Raw genomic sequence first — 20216 nt, forward strand, 5'->3', positions numbered from 1 at the left:
TGAGGTGGTTCCATCCCGAACTGCAGCCTCATCTATTTTCCATCCAGGGGTACTAAATTTCCCTTCACAATTAAATGCAAACCTTTGTGTACTTTATCATCTTATATGCAAACACCCACCCACTTCCTGGTCTTGACAGCTCTCAGTGGCCTTGGAGCAAAGCAAAGTACAACAGATGTTTCCAGCACTCTTTTCCTTCAACCTCCCTACCCAGTCTTCTTTAATCTCTGAGAGTTGTCAGAGAAAAACTATAGAGATCTCAAACACTAATAGCTACCCTTTGATTTACAACTTCATCAAGGTCAGCCTGATTTACTTTCAATATATGCAAATGCATATATCAGTTGAAGGTCTGAGTGGAAAAGGCTGACTTCCCCTGAGGAATGGGACTTCTTGGTCAGATGGATGTCAGGGTTCATTGTAATGGGGTTCTTCCTGATCTTACAACATATTGCCTTTGACTCAAAGAAAGACCATTCTGTCCTGAGTCTCTCTCACTCAACCCACTGGCATTTCCCATCAGATTCTGGACCCTCCAAAACAAGTCTCTTCCTGTATGTATCTACACACATCCATTTGTTCTGTTTCTATGGAGAACCCTGACAAATGCAGTTTCTGTAAGTATTCGGTTGTTGTGGGGTTCCCCCGCCCAATTATCCTTTAGTTATACAAAGAGGTTTCAGTTTCACATGTTAATTATGAATACAATGCATCTTGGTCAATGCTACCCCTTCCATGTCTCTCCCTAGTCTCTCCCAACCCTACCTAACCCTTCAATTCACCTAGTTCCATTTTCATAAAGTCCACTAAACATGACTACACTTGCCCACCCTTCTCTCTATAAGGAATTCTTTCCGGTAGCTCTCTATCTATTGGCTTTCAGGTGCGAGCCACAGAACTGAAACTTCTGCAGGAATTTCTCAGATCTTCAGGAAACATTACTCCAACTGACTGTCTTTTCCACAGCCTGCTAAGTAAGGGCTGGAGAATGGAGGAGAGAATAATCATTGATTTCAGAAAAAGATTACAGTTGATCGTGTGGAAACAGTGGCACTGTGGACCCATCTAGTATTGTTTTGCATCCTTTTCACACATTGCTTACAACATATTTGGTGAACAGGAATCATGTGCCTTCTAGAATAGTAAAGAACATAAAATATTAAGCATATGAAATATGTTTATACTCTGGATTTTTGTCTTTTTTTTAGTATATATAACTAGATAATATTTGTAACTATAAAATCTACTCCACAACCACTATACCTTAAAAGAACTTTTGATGGAACAAAAATCTTATCTTGGCACCATTCAAATATCCTCTCCTGGCAAAAAAAAAAAACTGGCAAAAAAAAAATTGCCAAAGCCTAAATCTGGTGGGGTTGGTGAAAGAAAGCTTTGTCCCGCCCTCTTAGCCCTCCTCCTGGTTCCCAACTGGCCGAAGGAGAGTGCACTCTAACCAATCAACGTTCCACAAGGGCTACCTCCCGCGCGTCTTTCAAAGGCTTCCTAGGAACCAATAAGCGGATGGAGATTGAACTCGAGCACCCAGAGGCGGGGTAAGAAGCAGAGAGACAGTCTGATTGGTTGCTGGAAGACGCTTCGCCCCACCCCCAATTAGGATGCACCAATGAATTGAGAGAAGGGGCGAGCTCAGCGCGGGGCTGCAGCCGCTAGCTACCGCGGTGGAGACGGCAGCCGTAGTGTGGACACAGCTACTGGAGGCAACGCCGCTGGAGTGTTCCGCAAGCCAGCGATGAAGCCGGTGAGTCCGACGGGCGGGCGGAGTTTGTAGGAGCAATGCTGCATGAACGAGAGCGGACCCAACAGCCTGCTCTTAGAATGGGCGGGCCGCCGGTGCCCTGTCGCCGCCGGAGTCGCCGCAGCAACCGCCCGAGGGATGGCAGAGGCGGTGCTTGGCTGCGGAGTGACCTCCGGGAAGGAGCGGCACCCCTCGGGGAGGGGAGAGGACAAGTGGGGCGCCTCCTGCGGGCTGTCACCTGTTTACTGTGGGACGGATCCCAAGCCAAAGCCGACAGACCTCCGTTTTACCTGGGAAACTGAGGCACGGGGAGACGTTAACGTGATACCCCGCGCAGGGCGACACCCGTCGAGAAGGATCCATTCAGCACTAATGCTGTATTGGCTGTGGGCCACATCACTGCTGTCAAAGCCACCCAGCGCCAAGACCCTGCCCTAAGCTTCCCCGTCCCTGGAACTTGGGGAAAGCAGGAGCGACCTGCTTATTCAGATTTCTACACACCTGGCTGGGGGTGGGGGTGAGGTTGGCAAGAGAAATTTTAAATCTTATTTCATAGAAATTGCTAGAAAACAAAATTAGGGAGGGGGACAGAGCGTTGGCCAGAAGCTGAAATCCATTCTAACCCCCTGCCTCCAAGGTTGGCTCTCCTTCTTGAGGATTCTCTTGATTGAAATCCATGGCTTAAACTGGCTTCTGCCAGATAACCCACAGTACCCCCATAGAACACAGCTTCCCAGCTAGGCAGGGCATTTGGTGGCTACACTCGCTAATCCCTGTTTCAAGTGGAAAGAAGTCAGCTGTCTTTCACTTCTGGCCTCCTTCTCCACTTGTCATGGCCCTGAGGGGAAGAATGAGTTATCTGATCTCCAAGTGTGGGAGAAACTGAACTTAGCTCCGTCTTATCTTTCCTTAAGAGAAGTACCAGAAAGTGCTCTTCTGATCTAGTCTCTATGACTCGAGAGCCCCGCGTTGTTGTTCACTATCTGTAACTGGGCAGATCATTCTGTCTGATTTCATAGCACAGGCAAGCTCTGTGAACTATAATCTTGAGCTATAGTTGAAACTTTGAGCTGCATTTGAAACTCAATAAAACCAACTTTTACATATATTCCAAAGTCTAATTTCTGTTTCTAACAACAGAGAATATGTTTATTTTTTAATCCATTAAAATTCCAACAGGGAGCTAAGTGTTGCTGGCTTATACCTGTCATTCTGCTTACTCAGGAGGCTGTGATCTGAGGATCGAGAGTCAAAGCCATTCCAGGCAGAAATGTCTGTGATACTCCACTTGGAGTATCAAAAAGTTGGAAATGGTAGAACACCAGCCTTGAGCAAAGAAGCAAAGGGAGAGCATCTAAACCCTGAGCTCAAGCCCAAGTACTGGCACACAAAACAATATTAATTTACCCCAACAAGGAGTATGGAAATCTTCCATAGAATTGCCACCTCCAGAATTCAGTTCTGCTTTAAACAGCCTACAAAAGCCATCTCCATTTTTTTCTGTTTTTCTAGTTCAGGAATTCATATCACCAAGCTGCTATGCTCCATGGGGGTTGTCTTTTGAGAGACAGAATGAGTAAAACTACACTTCCTGATGTCCAAGACATCACAGTTCCTGAATTCATAAGCCTTTTTGTCCGAATTTGCTTAATGGTCTTCCCCTTTGCCTAGAGATACCCTGCTCTTCTTTCTAACCAGTTTAACCATCCCTGTGAAACCTGCAGCACCCTAAGTGGTCATTCCTTTCCTTCTGGGCTCCACAACACATGGTTTCTGTTTCAGTTTAGTACTTAAACCTTTCGCCCATCTATGCACGTCTTCTCCCTCCAAACTGCCCTGGAGGCAGGTTGTGTATTCTTATGGATGGTTGCAGTTCCAGGGTTTGGCAAATGAAAGTGTTCAAGAAAAGTTTGTGAATGAATCAATGAATTTTTTCCCTTCATACCTGAGGAAAACTGAGATCCAGGATTAACTGAAGTATTCCAGAGTCAGGACTAGGAGCCACATTTCTTGGTTCCCAGACCAACTCTCTTTCCATTATGCAGAGCTATGATTATTAATAGGCTAGTAAATACGGTGTCACTTATTGACATTATTGATCTAGTACTCAAGACCGATGCCAAATAAATTGGAAATATGAAATAAATGGGTCATTAAGCAAAGACTGCCTATGCTAAAATAGTATAAGCATTATTTACAGTTATTTAACATAACTTCTTCTTTTGAAGCCTATTTCAATACAAGCAAGTGAATTTGACTCCTCAGATGAAGAGCCTGGTGAAGATGAACAGACTCCAATTCAGATTTCTTGGTATGTTAGCACTTTTTTTTTTCCCCAGTCCTGGGGCTTGAACTCAGGGCCTAAGCACTGTCCTGGAGCTTTCTCAAGGATAGTGTTCTACCACTTGAGCAACAGCACCACTTCCGGCTTTTTCTGTATATGTAGTACCAAGGAATTGAACCCAGGGCTTTAGGCATGCTAAGCAAGCACTCTACCACCAAGCCACATTCCCAGCCCTGTAAGCCCTTTTGATCAACAAAAAGCTAAAATATTTGGTGTCACATAATAATTGTGCACTGTAGTGAACATAGTTAAAAATATTAAGTGCTACTCCTCTGATAATACAATTTTAATCTTTAAAGGATTTCCTCAGATTTATTTACTATATATGATATAGAATAAACCCTTTTTAAAATTCTCCTTTGGACATTGAGAAAAACTTTAGTAAAAGCAAGTAATGTGTAGACGGTAGGACTTTGAAATGATCTCCTACCAAAATGTACATATCCTTTTAAGACAAAAAAAATAGCATATCATTTATCCTTAAGTTAAATCCTAGCTAATACTTGGAATTATATGTCATAGAAATGCATCTTTTGGCAGACTGTTTAAGATAAAAAAAATCTACATTGATACAATAATCAAAATGCATCTACAGAAGATCAGCTGCCAAGTCAGAGCAATTGGCTTATGGTTTTACCAGATGCTCTACAACTAGCATTCAAATAATCTTTCCTCAGGAAAGCACTATCCCCTACTGAAAGAGAAAAGGAGTACTATGTATTGGTCTCTGATGTTCCTTTATCTTGTTATTGAATATAATTACCATTCTTTTTCCCCTTGAAGCCACCATTATTTCTTTTGCCCAGTTATGGGGCTTGAACTCAGGGCCTAGTCCCTGAGCTCTTTTCAGTCAATGCTAGCACTCTGCCACTTTGAACCACAGGTTCACTTCCAATTTTCTGGGCATGTGTTAGAGATAAGAATTTCACAGACTTTCCTGCTCTGGCTTTGAACCTTAATCCTCCCATCTCAACTTTCTGAATAGATAGGATTACAGGCCTCTGCCATCAGCTTGAAGCTACCTTTTAAGCTCAGAAACACAACTAATTTTTGCCAGATGGTAGTTGTATGATGTCTCTTGTTTCTTCTAATTCATCTCTTGGCTTGCCAACAAGGTGAACCTCTGTCCCTCAAATCTGCATGCTGGGATTGTGACTTGGAATTATTTCATTTGACCAAAATCAATTATAAGAAGAAATTAATAAACTAGGAGCCAGTGGCTCATACCTATAATCCTAGCGACTCAGGAGACTGAGATCGGAGGATCACAATTCAAAGCCAGCCCAGTCTGTAAGACTTTTATCTCCAATTAACCACCAGAAAACCGGAATTGGTGCTGTGGTTCAAGGGCCTAGAGTGGTAGCCTTGAGCTGAAGTGCTCAGAGGACAGCGCCCAAACCCAGAGTTAAGTCCCATGACCGACAAAAAAAAAAGAAAGAAATGGATAGCCTATGTTTTTTTATTATATAAAATTATATCTGCTAAGGTACTGATACAAAAAAATCTTACAATAGTAATATAAAAATACACTAAAAAATCCAAAACGTCTTAGAGCATTTTGGATTTTGGATACTCGGATTAAGGAGGTTCAAGTGGTAAATTCTATGCAAATATTCCAAAATCTAAAACTTCTGAAATCTGAGAGTAAATCTGATCCTGGAGCTTTTCAGGAAAGAGTCACTCAGCTGCCTGCAATACACAATAGCTCAGTATACAAAATACTGCAAGGTAAGAGGTATACTGGATATACTACTGGAAGTCTAGACATTTCTATCCTTAAGGTGAATTTAAATTAATCTGCCATTTTAATCGAGTAAGTAAGTTCCTGTTTGAAAACCTCTAATTGTTCTAGTCCACTTTTGTGACACACCTTTTGATAGTGAACTCTGTTTTTGTTTTGTGGCTTCTCTAAAACATGTATTTAAAACCTACCTATCCAAAAATAAATAAATAAAACATGCCTATCCAGTGGAAAGTCCTCATATGGATTAAGTTGAATTTCCATTTATGACTTTTAAAAAACTAAACTAAACATCATAAACTTTTCTTTTCAGGCTACCTCTATCACAAATAAATTGTTCTCAGTTTCTCGGTTTATGTGCTCTTCCAGGTAAGTAACACTACAACTGGCTTTCTAATAATATATTTAGGACAACTTGAGGGACTTTTCTTTTTGCCTGCTAACCCATGCTAACCCATCATTCTGTACAATAAGCAATAAGAGGCTTTCATAGACCAGCATTGGGAAGTGATTTTTAGAAGCCTTCACAAAGGATCATAGAACCACTCTTCTAGATCTATAGTATTCATAGCTCCATACTTCTAATTTCCCTGTATTAATAGAAACTCTATATTAAACTCTGGAAGAAAAATGAAGCTGAGGACTCCAGCCAGTTACCTGCTACAGAAATATACAGAACAAATAAATTTAGGGGCCAGGAGCATGCCACAGCACCACTTCGAGTTTTCTAGTAGTTAACTGGAGAGAAGTCTCATGACTTTAGTGCCAACTAGCTTTGAACTGTGATCCTTAGATCTCAGCCTCCTGAGTAACTAGGATTACAGGCGTGAGCCACTGCACCTGGCTTGGAATGGTTTTCTAAAATAGCTATTTGCATTCATATGACCAAAAACTGACTTTTTTGCTTGCCTCATTACTGATTATAGGTTGTAAATTTAAAGATGTTAGAAGAAATGTTCACAAAGATACAGGTAAGTGAAATATGACATAATCTTAATAATATGTTAAAGCTAAAATCCTTGTCAAAAAGGAATGAATTGTGGTATTTTCTCAAGCAAAGTAAGTATTCAGTCCTTTGTGACATTTTAAGCTTTCAACTTGTTGTAACCTATGGAGAGGTATATGTGAAGGTCAGAGAACTGGTCATGTATCTAAACATGACTTTGCTCTTCGCTGACTATTGTAGTTACGTGAAGAAACTGCATTTGAGATTAGAATATGTTAGAGGTAGAAAGTATTAGAGAACTGACACATTGTGTCGTGCAGCTCTTTGCACATCTTTACACATTTTAACTGCAGTAGTCAAGGAATTCGGGTAGGTAGGAAATTTAGGCTGGGCAGAATGAAATTGTTCCTGATTGACAGAAAATGTAGAAAGCTAGCAGCCGTGTCAGGATGTTCCTAACACAGCAGCTTTAAGATTCATAATCTAAGACTGGGAATGTGACTTAGTGGTAGAATACTTGCCTAGCATACATGAAGCGCTGGGTTCAATTCCTCAGTACCACATAAAGAAAAAATTGGAAATAGAGCTGTGGCTCAAGTGGTAGAGTGCTAGCCTTGAGCAAAAAAGCTCAGGGACAGTGCCTAGACCCTGTGTTCAAGCCCTAGGACTGGCAAAAAAGAAAAAGAAGAGTCATAATCTGTCACAATGGGCAATTTATACAGTATGTAATATTACCAAATGTGAACTTTCAAACTATTCCGAATGCTTTGGAATATCTCAGTTGTACTTATCACCACCATCATTATCATAGAGAAAATTAAAATGTATATATTGCTGGATTCTGATCAGTATGGATTTTTTTAAATCTTAACTTTTTTCTGGTTGTTTCAAAATATCAGTTTGCTAGTACTTTATTTTGATTCCTTCCCCTAAAAATCTAAAGCAGGCTAATACCTGAGTTGACCATTGCTATTTTATTCTGCTGGGGGAACAGCGTGAGTTTCACACTAGTGCTAGCTCTGCTGGCACTCTAGCCCTTGAGCCACTTCTCCTGTCCAGAGTTTTGATGGTTATTTTGAAGATGGGTTCTCATGGACTTTTCTGCTTGAGCTGGCTTTGAACTGCCATTGTCCAGGTCTCAAAATGTTTTATACCTTACAGTCCATTTAAGACCTTGAAAAAAAAAACTTTTTCTTTTCTCAATGAGCAACTTCTTTCATAGAAGATACTAAATAGGCAGTATTAGAAATAGCTCAGGATGTTGCTATGTCACATAATAAGGACACCAACTGGAGAGGAACTCGCGGCAAGGTGAAGTTTACTTCTGCAGAAGGGTGTGTCATCAGCCAGTAATCTGGCAAACAAGCACATAGAGCAGACAGGCTATTCCCTTTTAATCCCTAGTCCAGCAGGCCCCACCCCCCTTCTTACATTGGCTGAATTTAGATTCACAGTTTGCAGAAGGACTGTGGCTGAATTAACAGGATGTAATTAAAATTCAAGGAGCTTCTAATAGGAATTCTTAGTTATAGTACAGGGGGAAAGGCATGTACCTAATTAACAGGGCCAAGCCACTTAGCCAAAATGGAAACTTAAAAAAAAAAAAAAAGCAATTCCCTCAAGATTAACAAGATTAATAGGAAGAAAACTACTTTGATGGAAGACATTTTTCTCAGAGTAGCCATTCCAAAATGTACAAAATTGGTCTTGAAAAAAATTATTCAAATTATATTTACTCCAAATGGAAATGTTCTGTCATGCTGAATGTGTATAAGGCAGCAAAGGCACCGCACCAAAACCTAGGCTGGAGGCATGGCTCAACTGGTACAGTGCTAGCAGAGCAAACAAGCTGAACAAGCATGAGACTCCTAAATTCAAACAAGAGGGAGGGAAGAAGAGGGAAGGGGAAGGAAAAGCTGTCCTAAATGTCCTTGAATGGAGTTTCAAGATCGGCCTGCATTATTTGTTCTGACCCATATACTTCAGGGAAAATACTGCCACAAGGAAGTTCTAGAGTATAGATTCCTGTAGCATATTTCATAGCTCATATGGTTGCAAACAAAAATAACTAACCCAAGGAAATTTAATAGAATTAATGCTTCATTGTTGAGAGCCCTAGTCCATACAATTAAATTCCCAGTGGTGTGGCAGCATGCATCTACATGAAAGAGCCTTAGCTGGAGACGTGTCATTCCTTCTCAACAGCTTATTTATAATGTGTTTTAAAAGTTTATTTTAAAGCAGCATCTATTGCCTTTTTATGCAAGAACAGAAATGTAATTGACTTGAAATTCAGTAGAAAGCATTTGACTTATAAATCAGTGTGTTTTAATTCTAATCATCTATTGGTTCAGATGTCCTCAATAGGCATTTCAAATATACAAATTATCACTTGTTCTTAGTGTGGCTGAAGAATGTCATTCCCTATTAGCTACTTGCTCATGTTTACATTTATCCTATCTGATGCTGGATGTCTGCATGTATCTTGTTCTGTTGACAGAAGAACTAAGGAGCTATGGTATACAGGACATATTTGTTTTCTGCACCAGAGGGGAACTGTCAAAATATAGAGTCCCAAACCTTCTGGACCTCTACCAGCAGTATGGAATTATCACTCACCACCATCCGATCCCAGATGGAGGGACGCCTGACATAGACAGGTGCTGGGAAATAATGGAGGAGCTTGCAATCTGCCTCAAAAACAACCGCAAAACCTTAATACAGTATGTTCTCCTTTTCTCCGTATGCTACCCAAGAGGTGTCTCCTTGCTCAGAAACTTCCCACCCCTCTTTCTGTCAAAAGGATTAGAAGGGCATAATGCGCCCTGATAAAGGGACAGCACTCATTTAACTACTGTGGTTGTCAAGAGGAAGGATAGAAAAGCAGTAGACTGGGAATTTTTAGAAGTAAAATAATGAGCTTGTTAGTGGCCTTTTGGGGAAACACCCCGAGCCCCACAGACAAGCACTGCCACCAACAGGGTGGAGCCTTATTCTTGTTATATATTGTCTTAGTTGCTAATATGTGTTAGCCTATCACTTGCTTATTTTTATTAGCAAAGTCAATTGTTTTAAAAACACATAAGGTGAAAATACCTTTAAGTAATAAGCAATCTTGAAAATCTATGATTTGAAATTTACATCTAATATCTAAATTTTCTACCAGAATGAAATAAAAATCTCATTAATTGTCAGTGGCTACAAAAATACAAGTTGCTGATCGGAGTGTTTACAATCAACTAAAATAAGTTAAGGCTTGGAGGACATAGGAGTGGCCATGGACAGTAAATTCGAGCATCACAAAAATGAGCATAATTAATAAGTGCTGTGCCAGAAGGCAGACATGCAGAGCGAGTGTCTGTCTTTCACTACTGATGTTGTTCACTTTGTATCCCTATAAGCCATTTATTCTTTGGAATAAGGGGCAGGTACCACTACTACTAATACCTAAGGAGCCACTGTTTTGTAGTAGATTTTATAGTAAATATATACAAACTATGCAAGTAACCACCATAGGGTTTCTTTTGTTGTTGTTTTTTGTCAGTCGTGGGACTTGAACTCTGGGCCTTGGCATTGTCCCTGAGATATTCAGCTCAAGGCTACCGCCGTACTCCTTGAGCCACAGCACCACTTCCAGTTTTCTGGTGGTTAATTGGGGATAAATCTCACGTTCATTAGTGCTTGGGCTGGCTTTGAACCGCAATCCTCAAATCTCAGCCTCCTGAGAAGCTAGGATTATAGGTGAGAGCCACCATGCCTGGCATCCACCTTAGTTTTACAGCACTTAGTTCGAGTAATTTCAGCCAACATCTCTCTTAAATTTTACTCTAGCAGGTTCCAACATAAATCTTAAACTTTACTCTAGCAGGTTCTAGCAAGTTAGATGCCCCAATGTTTGAAGAGAATACAAACAATATAGCCAGATAGGTGATCTTCCCTAACTAGACTGCTTCAGCTCCCATTTTTAAAAGGCCAGGAGAAATCTGATGATCGGATCTATCTTGTTTTAGAGTTTTCAAAGTTGTCTTACAATTACTAGTTTGTATGGCCATAAATGGATTTTCTACACATATACTACCAGTGCTCACTAGTTTTGCCAGGACTTTCCTACCCTTTATAAAAGGGTAGTTTACCTACTGTATTACATTATTTCCTTGTCTCTTAAACACAGGAGGACAAAGTAGATGGCTTATAAACACAGAAAGTGATTCTCCTCCACTTCTGGAGACTAGAAGTTCAAAATCAAGGTGTCAACAGAACCACGATCTCTCTGAGATTGTGTAGAATCCTTCTTTTCCTCTTCCTGGCTTTTAGTAATGTGTATTTACCCTATCATTCCTTGGCACAAGTTGTATCACTCCAGTCTGCTGCTGTCATCATGGCACTCACCCCAAGTGTCTTTATCTTCATTAGTGTGTTTGTCTTAACAATGACACTAAATGCATCAGGTTAGCACCCATCTGATTACATATGCAAAGATCTAATTTGAATAAGGTCACAGTCCCAGGTACCTGGGATAAGGATCTCAGCCTGTCTTTTGACCTCCAGGTCTTCCCCCAGGCCTCAGCATATTCTTTCAAGGAACATGCGGAACCTAAATCACCTACAAACGGTGAAACTACAAGGAATCCAAAGCTAACAGCACTAAACACAAGTGAAATAAAACCACACCACACAGGACAGTGACAGTTCGGTAGAAACATAGACATTTCAGAAAATGACATTTGAGCTGGGTTTGGAAGATGAGTAGGATGTAATCAAATGGATGATGAAAAGGTATAAAGTAGTATTAATCTTGAGGAAACCTACTAAAGTGATGGGCATTTCTCTGCATGTATATGGTAGATCCTGATCTCTCTGAAACAAGCTTACATTTGGGCCACTTTGCAATTCTGAGGTCTGTGCCTGTTTGGCCTTTTAGCTGACACACTCTAGTAGACATATCTAGATTTACCTGGAATATAATACGGTGATTGAGTTCATGGTAAGTCATCAGTACTAAGTTTGGATACTCTAAGTCAAGAAAGGATTCTTGAAAATGATGTAAATGAATGATTTTGAAACTTTGAGGCTAGAACTTCATCTTTCTAAAACCCCAATTTTGTTCATTTCTTCACAATGCTACATAAAAGCAGCCAACATTCATTTCTTCATCTGTGCCCTTCACTGTACAGGTTTTTGAAATAAGTGAAAGGACTATTGTGTGAAGACTACTTACTCTGTAATTGGTAAGGTTTTGTTTACAAACACAGGAAAATGAAGTAGGTAGTAAGTAAAGTCTAATTCCTATGATTAATAGCATGTTTCATTCTTCACTATGGATCTTGAGCATAGAGGACAAAAAAAGGCTTTTCCTACCATGCCCATTAAGAGGTACTCATAATACCTCCCCACAAATTAATAAGCACCTCTGGCTTTTGGTTACTTAAACAGTCTCTGTAAGTGAGGCGCTATGCTGAACATTAGAAATATCTAGCAGGAAGAGCAAGTGACTGTAACTTAGAATGGAAAGAAAACGTATGAACTTGAAAACTGTATTTCCTTTTCAGCTGTTATGGAGGCCTTGGGAGATCCTGTCTTGGTAAGAACTGTTTTTTCATTATTCATTTAACCTCCAAGTAGGCAAACCCCTGGCAATAAGCTCATTTTATACTGAAATGAGACAAAGGACAGTATGTCTGCCAAGACATAAAGGATTGCTTAAGGCCCTGAACATCACGGTGGCAGCAAGAGGTATTTTCAGCTTTGTTTTGCAGGATTCTATATAACACCACTTAAAGGTCTTAGCACCTGCGTTTTTGCTAATACTCTCCCTGGGGAGGTAATGGATAACGTAAGTGCCAAGGTTCTTTACCAAAAGTTAACTTAAAAAACTTTTTCAAAAAATGTGCTATGAAAAAAAAAAAACTGATAACATGTCTCACTGGAGGAAGTTACTCCTTTCATTGCGAAACAGGATTCAAATGAACTTGTGCATCTCAAAGGACACTATTAAAATGAAAAGACTGCTTACAAAACAAAACCATGTATTTGATAAAGGACTTGATCTGGATTACATACAGTACCTAAATAACTCATTAGAAAAAGGCAGCTTCTTTCTTTCTTTTATGGTTCAGGCTGGTGCTCTTCCTCTTGAGCCTCAGTGCCACTCGCAGCCTTTTCTGTGTATGTGGTACTGAGGAATTAAACTCAAGGCTTCATGCATGCTAGGCAAGCATTGTACCAGTAAGCCACATCTCCAGCCTCAAGTTTTTTTAATTGAGCAAAGGATCTAAGTAAACATTTCTTCCCCCCCCAAAAAAAAATGGCCAGTAGGCACATAAGAGGTGCTCAACACCCTTAGCCACCAGAGAAATGCAAATCAAAAATACATAGTAGATACTACTTGATACCCTTTAGGATGGCTGTGACTTTAAAAAAAAATAAGCTGGGCATGGTGGCTCACGCCTGACCTAGCTACTTAGGAGGCCGAGATGTGAGGATCACGGTTCAAGGCCAGCCCAGTCCGTGAGACTCTAATCTCCAAATAACCACCAGAAAACTGGAAGTGGTGCAGTGGCTCAAGGGGTAGGGTTGCAGCCATGAGTTACAGAGCTCAGGAACAGTGCCCAGGCCCAGAGTTCAAGTCCCGCAACCAACAAAAAATAAAAAATAAATAAATAAAAATTGAAGCCAGATACCCATGGCTCATGCCTGCCTGTAATCCTAGCTAGTTAGGAGGATGAAAACAGAAGGACCATGGTGCAAGGCTAGCACAAAGAGAAAAGTCAGTAAGATTTAAGATTCTCCTCTTAACCAATATTTGGGTGCAGTGGCACTTGGCTGTTATCAAAAATTACACAGGCAGCTGGGTGTGGGAAGATGAGAGCAGAGGGCCGGCCTGGACACACAGGTTTGTGAGATCCCTTCTCTGCAGATGGAAGCTGGACCTGGTAGGCAGCATACACCTGTGATCCCAGTGATGACAGGAAGCCTAACGTAAGTAGATCAGCTCAGGTGTCCCATCCAGGCGGATCCCAAAAATCACCAGTGAAAAGCAGGATCCTGGCATGCTTAGCAGCATCAACAGCTTGGCAAGTTAAGCTCACATCTTAGTACTGGCAGGGAAAAAAAAAATATATATATATATATCATAATATATGCGTTAGGATGCAAAGAAACTGGAACCCTCACCACTGGTGGAATTATGAGGCTATTTTCAAACACTGCAACAATTATCTAACTACTCAGAAATTCTACTCATAGGAACATAGACCAAAAAAAGTGAAATATAAAACCTATAAACAGCTAAGCACAATGGCATTTGTAATCCTAGCACTCAGAAGCCAATGACAAAGACTATGAGTTGAGGCCAGCCTGAACTACATAGTGAGACCCTCACAAGACAGAACTTGAAGCATTTATAGCAGCATTAATCAAATTTAAAAAAATTAACATTCTAAGTTGTCCATCCACTGATGCATACACATAATATGGTAGATCCATATTGTAGATTTTTTAGACATAAAAATAAAATGAAATGGATCATGACACAATGTGAACCTTGAACAAGTAAAAAAAAAGGTCACAAAAGGCCACAAATTGTTTGATTCCATTTATATGCAGAATCCCCAAAAGTTATTATCTATAGAGCCAAGAAGTTGACCAGTGGTTGCTTGACGCAGAGGCTGACGTCTGATAGGATGAGATGTTAGTAGAATGGTATAGTGCCTTTTGTTTTTGCTTTTTTGAGAAAGGTGTTGCTATGTACCTGGCAATCCTACCAGTGACTCCCAAGTGCTGGAACTACAAGTAGGGACCACCACACTAAGCGGGAACTTCTTCATAAACTTCTAAAATTTATGAACTTCTAAAATTCATGATAATGATCGTACATTGTTTGAAAATATACTAAAATGCACTTAAGTGTAACTGGAAGTGTTTAGTATATGAATTATGCCTACTAAAGCAGTCAGCAGGGGCCATCATGTTGAACTTCAGATCAGCCAGTCACTTAAAATATCAGAAGCACAAATTAAAAAAGCACCCAATCGGGTGATTCGTTTGGAATAGTTACACTAACTAAACTGACAAGCCTGAACATCAAATGCCTTACTCTTTCACTGGTGTCTTTTCGTAACAATTGTTTTTATGTCCTATTCTCTTAGTAGCCGCTTGTCTCCTCTTGTACCTGTCTGACACAGTCTCACCGCAGCAAGCAATAGACAGCCTGCGAGATGTAAGAGGATCTGGAGCCATCCAGACCATTAAAGTAAGGAGCTCAGCAGTTCCTGACTGCTTAGTAGGGTAGCATAATGGCGGCCAGACTACCACAGCGAAAACTTCAGACCTAGCTGTTTTTTTAATTTGCATTTAAACAGAACCTACAAATCTGCAAAAGCCCACAGTGTTTTAAAAAGCAAAATAATGAAAAATGTTAAACTTCCCACCTTCCTCTTCCAGGATGTACTACTGCTTAGTTTTTGTCCCTGTCAGTTCTGGAACTAGATCCTCTCAGTTGGAACGGGCTGGATGATTGCTATAAACTTGGTACTTTCTTGGGTAGGTGTTTTTTTCGGAAAGATCTAAAGATCCTACTATGCCACTGAGTTGCTTAACAAAGATAAAGTCACAGTTGTTTTGTTTTTTTTTTTCTTATGTGGATAACTAAAGTGGCATCTTCTACATAGGGACAGAAACTTTTTTTTTTTCCTGCCAAAGACCATTTGGACATTTATAACCTCATTATGGGCCAGCCAGAATTATCAGTACAGGCAGGTAACTGTGGACAGCAAGTGGAACCATGTCTGTCCCCCAATGTGTCAAATGACTTCACTGGCTCACAAAGCTGACTCCTGCAAACACATCAGAAACTGCATGGAGCAATGCCAAGTATATTATTGTAGACTGTTACCAACACAGCTCTTCCGTTTCACTTGATTTCTAGACCTATAAAGCTAGTATGGCCTTCCTTCCCCAATAACCCTGTCTAGCTTTCCACTAGATACACAGAAGAGTAGGTGTTAAAAGAATCATAGCCCTTAGGCAGAGATTAAGAGCCCATCTTCCCAGGAATGTATTATCCAGTAAATCATTACAATTACTGCTAAAATCAAGTAACATGATTGTCAAGGCTATTTAAGACAGGTCATTCACAAAACATTCCATATAAGAACCACTTTAACTGTTGAGTTATTAAAAGGACAAACTCTTTATGTTAAAATCAAATGATGCTTCAAATTTGTTTATTTGAAACACATGGTCAAATACATGTATGAGCTGGGCACCAGAGGCTCTCACTTTATAAACCCAGCTACTCGGGAGGCTGAGATCTGAGGATTTCAGATCAAAGCCAGCCTGGGCAGACTCTTTATCTCCAAATAACCATTCAAAAACTGGAAGGCCAAGTTCAAGCCCTACAACCAACCAACAACAAAAAAGTATGAATACGCATGTTTTATACTGTTAATGCTGGAAAAAATGAAGCATGCACTCATATGGGCTTCAGCCCATTACCCTGGACATTCTACAACCAACAGGTTTTAACCTGTTGCTAAGAGGTTAACAGTATGTGGCCTGCATTAGGATTGCTATGAAATAACTGGCAGCAAAATTACCCTTTGGGAATATTCAAATATTTTACTTTGCCTACCTGCTAAGATTAATATTTTCTTTAATGCCTATGAAAATTTTCCCAAGTAGACTGTGTGATCACAAAAAGCACACCAGGGCTTCTATAAACTGAAAAATAGATTTTGCTGAACATGTCACTGTTAATTACTACTGAAAATAATCTCTCCTCCCTATTCTGTAGGTGGAAAATGCTATTAAAAATAATGTCCTTATTTACTTGGTGTAAATTTGCTTTTAATCATATTTGACCCTGCCAGCAGAAAGGATGCTATAGAACTATAAAATTTTCATCCAAATTTTATGCTACCTTCAGATATCTTTCAAGATATCTTAAAATCAAGCAAGGCACACTGGCTCATACCTGTAATCCTAGTTACTCAGGAAGTAAAGATCTGAGGTTTGCAGTTCAAAGCCAGACTGGGCACTAAAGACTGCGAGACTCTTATCTACAATTAATCACCAGAAAACTGCAAGTGGCACTGTGGCTCAAGAGGTAGGGCGGTAGCCTTGAGCTGAAGAGCTCAGGGACAGCGCCAGACCCAGTTCAAGCTGCACAACGAACTTAAAAAAAAAAAAATTAAAATCAATGGTTGTTCAAATGTAGACAACTTTATTTCAGGATAAAACTTGCCTAGGTTGCAAATGCTTCTTACCAAAGATGTAAAATATTAGCAATGTGTGTATGTATATATAATTTGCTACATCTATATTCCTGATACTTATTATGGGAACTCGTTTTCTACACTATACTTCAATGTCCCTTTACTTTTTTTCAGCAATATAACTATCTTCATGAGTTCCGGGACAAATTGGCCTCTTATCTATCATCAAGAGATTCACTGTCAAGATCTGTGTCAAGATGACGAACTTCAAATACATTACATATGACCATGTCTGAAATTTAAAATCCCTCTAGCATAATCTGTACAGAAATAAGACAACTTGTGCTATCTCCTTGAATGTAAATGTGTATGTGCAGATATTCCTAAAGGTTTTATTGACAAAATTCACTGTGTTGATTCCATCTCTCAAAGAAGTTTTCCTTCTAGAAATGCACTGCCCTGTTGTGATTTATGCCTGTAATCATAGCTGCTCAGGAGGCTGAGATCTGGAGTTGTGGTTCAAAATCAGCTACAGCAGTAAAAAGTCCATGAGACTCTTATCTCCAGTTAACTAAAAAAAAAAAGCCAGATGTGGAACTGGGGCTCAAGTGGTAGTGCCAGCCTTGAACACAGAAGCTGTAGGGACAGTGCCTGAACCCAAAGTTCAAGCCCCAAAACAGGCACCCCCCCAAAAAAAAGCTACTACCCAGAAGTAATGCTGAAAAAAGATGGGAAATACTTTCATATTTTTATCATTACGACATTCTGCTTCATTCTGGTAGGCATATGACATAATAAGTACAAAGGTTTTGTATAATCACTTTCCCCACAGCCACTTATTTTAGCAGATCCCACTGGTCTATCACATACAATTGTCTCAGCTACTAGTACTGACAAGAGTGTACCAGTGGTCACCTGGATATTATCACCAGGTTATAGAGTCATAGGTACTTCAGGTACTCATAAGATGATTAAAAGCCTTCCTTTGCTCTACTTCTTGCTGAAGAACCACTTGAATTTTTTTTCCCCCCAGTCCTGGGGACTGAACTCAGGGCCTGAGCACCATCCTTGGGCTTTCCTCAAGGTTAGTGCTCTACCACTTGAGCCACAGCACCACTTCCAGCTTTTTTCTATGTATGTGGTACCAAGGAATCAAACCTGGGTCTTCATGCATGTTAGGCAAGCACTCTACCACTAGGCCAAACTCCCGGCCCTTCCACTTGAATTTCTTTAGAGAATTCTCCAATTACTTGTGCTATTTGGGGCCTTCTAGATCCAAAACATTTCACTAAATAGTTAATATCAAGTACATAGGAAAACATCAGTAATTCCATATCAGAGAACACTAGGGTATTACCGCTGAAATAAACTTGTTGTTACATTTAATAACATGTAATTCTATGAAATGTACTTCCTCTGCTTACCTGTGACATCTAACAGTGGGGCTGGGCCTGGGGCTGGCAGAAAGAAAATCTAGAGCCTGGTCATATACCAGCCAGAGTTAGCTGCATTTGAAATCAACACAGTGATTGAACCATTACCATAAACTACACAAGGAAATACTTGAGATTATTTTTATTAAATATACAAACAGCAAAATAAGCAAGCTCTAAGAAATAAGGACTACTTAAATGCATCTTCTTTGGACAGTTGAACAGCACCATCAAGCTTAGATTTTAACAAACCACGGGCAAAGATAGCAAACTGCGTTTTACGTTTCTCTTAGCAGTGTTGGATTTACTTAGCCATTAGTCCATATTTCTTCTCCAGTATACATTAACATGATAACCAAAGAAACTGAAATACTTAGGAAAAGCATTATACAACACAAAATGGGCATATCAAATGCAAGTATCAAGACGCTAGATCTTCTCCAACGTGTGTTAAGATGGTTGCAGAACAAAACACTCTCCAACCCCAGACCGAGCACCCTACATGGTTGGTACTATTTCCCAATGCAAACCAAACGAGCGGCACTTATTCATTTTAGACACTTAGCTTTAGAACTCTGAACGTGAGTCAATTTAAAATTGTTTCAAGAAAGCTGGTCAACATTGACACTTTCCTCTTAGCCTCACTCTGGAGTCTTCAGAACTGTTTCCTAAGCTACAGTACTAGAGGCAGACACAACAGCTGCTGGTCCAACTGTAGATCAATGACTGGTTTGAGCAAAACAGCTAAATAGTGTTGGAGATTAACGTAGTTTCAAATGCTAGTCAAGGGATTGTTATTTTTCCATTCCCTCTAAAATGAGTTCTATTTTAGAATATTTTTGTCATCAAAATTTCTGACCAACAGTTACACATTGACTGAGAGATGTGTATATGCGGATACATGACAAGTAATGGAATGTGTACTTTTTTTTTTTTTTTTTTGCCAGTCCTGGGCTTGAGCTCAGGGCCTGAGCACTGTCCTTGGACTTTCTCAAGGCTAGAGCTCTACCACTTGAGCCTCAGCACCACTTCTAGCTTTTTTCTATGTATGTGGTACCGAGGAATCGAACCTAGGTCTTCGTGCATGCTAGGCAAGCACTCTACCACTAGGCCAAACTCCCGGCCCCTGGAATGTGTACTTTTTAATACTGACCATTATTTGGTTTGCTAGAATATTATACATTCACAACTCAAATCAAAAGTTGATCCCTAAAGTGGAGAAGAGATACACAAAAATCATCGGTTGCTCCATGGCAAAAGCATTCCACGAACACATAATTGGAGATAAGTTATATCAAGGAAAACATTTTGCCGGCCTTTTTTAGGGGAAGGGGAGGGATAGAACTCAGGGCCTACTCTTACCACTTGCACCATTCCCGGAGACCTTCTCAAGTTTCAAAGTAGTTTTATTTATGCATTAGACATATCTTCAAAATATATAGATGTGAGGAATACAGAAGAGCTGTATGACAGCTATACATCGGATCATTCCCAGGCATCTGAAACTGATTGACGGACTTAGCTCTTCCAGGTGTACTGGATGAAGCTTTGCTTACTAATCCTCATATAAGACAAAGATGATCTAGTCATCTCCTATTACTTCTCCTTCCCATGAAAAAGAGTTCAAATTTCAAAGGAATTAGCTACTTGTCGGTAGTCCAGGACTAAACTCTCCCTTAATCTAGGATGAGAAGTAAGGAGTACCAGTTAACTACTACGAAAACCATCAGGTGTCATTTCAGAACAGCACTTAATGGTTTCTACTCCTCCATCTCATAG

At 40.0% G+C, this 20216-nt stretch overlaps 1 protein-coding gene across 2 annotated transcripts; it reads left to right on the forward strand.

Annotated features, from left to right (window-relative positions):
* The first annotated feature begins 1654 nt into the window (after window positions 1-1654).
* On the forward strand, window positions 1655-17408 carry Cdkn3 (cyclin dependent kinase inhibitor 3). 2 transcript variants are annotated; one of them, XM_090345458.1, is made up of 8 exons: window positions 1655-1762; window positions 3988-4070; window positions 6158-6213; window positions 6771-6815; window positions 9291-9513; window positions 12340-12371; window positions 14938-15041; window positions 17179-17408. In XM_090345458.1, exons 1-8 carry the CDS (start codon window positions 1754-1756, stop codon window positions 17263-17265), a joined length of 639 nt encoding a protein of 212 aa, XP_090201584.1. In that variant the 5' UTR covers window positions 1655-1753; the 3' UTR covers window positions 17266-17408. The 2 variants fall into 2 exon arrangements, with proteins under 2 accessions (XP_090201584.1, XP_090201585.1); XM_090345459.1 differs by having other exon boundaries at window positions 9291-9450.
* The last annotated feature ends 2808 nt before the right edge of the window (window positions 17409-20216 follow it).

The sequence above is a fragment of the Megascapheus bottae genome, chromosome 14 (genome assembly GCF_031878675.1).
Source record: "Megascapheus bottae isolate mThoBot1 chromosome 14, mThoBot2.hap1, whole genome shotgun sequence".
NCBI classification, from domain to species: Eukaryota; Metazoa; Chordata; class Mammalia; order Rodentia; family Geomyidae; genus Megascapheus; species Megascapheus bottae.

Excerpts from the sequence above, each read along its gene's own strand:
- Cdkn3 (XM_090345458.1), top strand. Across the intron at positions 6,214-6,770 it reads CGGTTTATGTGCTCTTCCAG|GTTGTAAATTTAAAGATGTT; the intron begins GTAAGTAACACT and ends TACTGATTATAG. Across the intron at positions 6,816-9,290 it reads AAATGTTCACAAAGATACAG|AAGAACTAAGGAGCTATGGT; the intron begins GTAAGTGAAATA and ends TTCTGTTGACAG.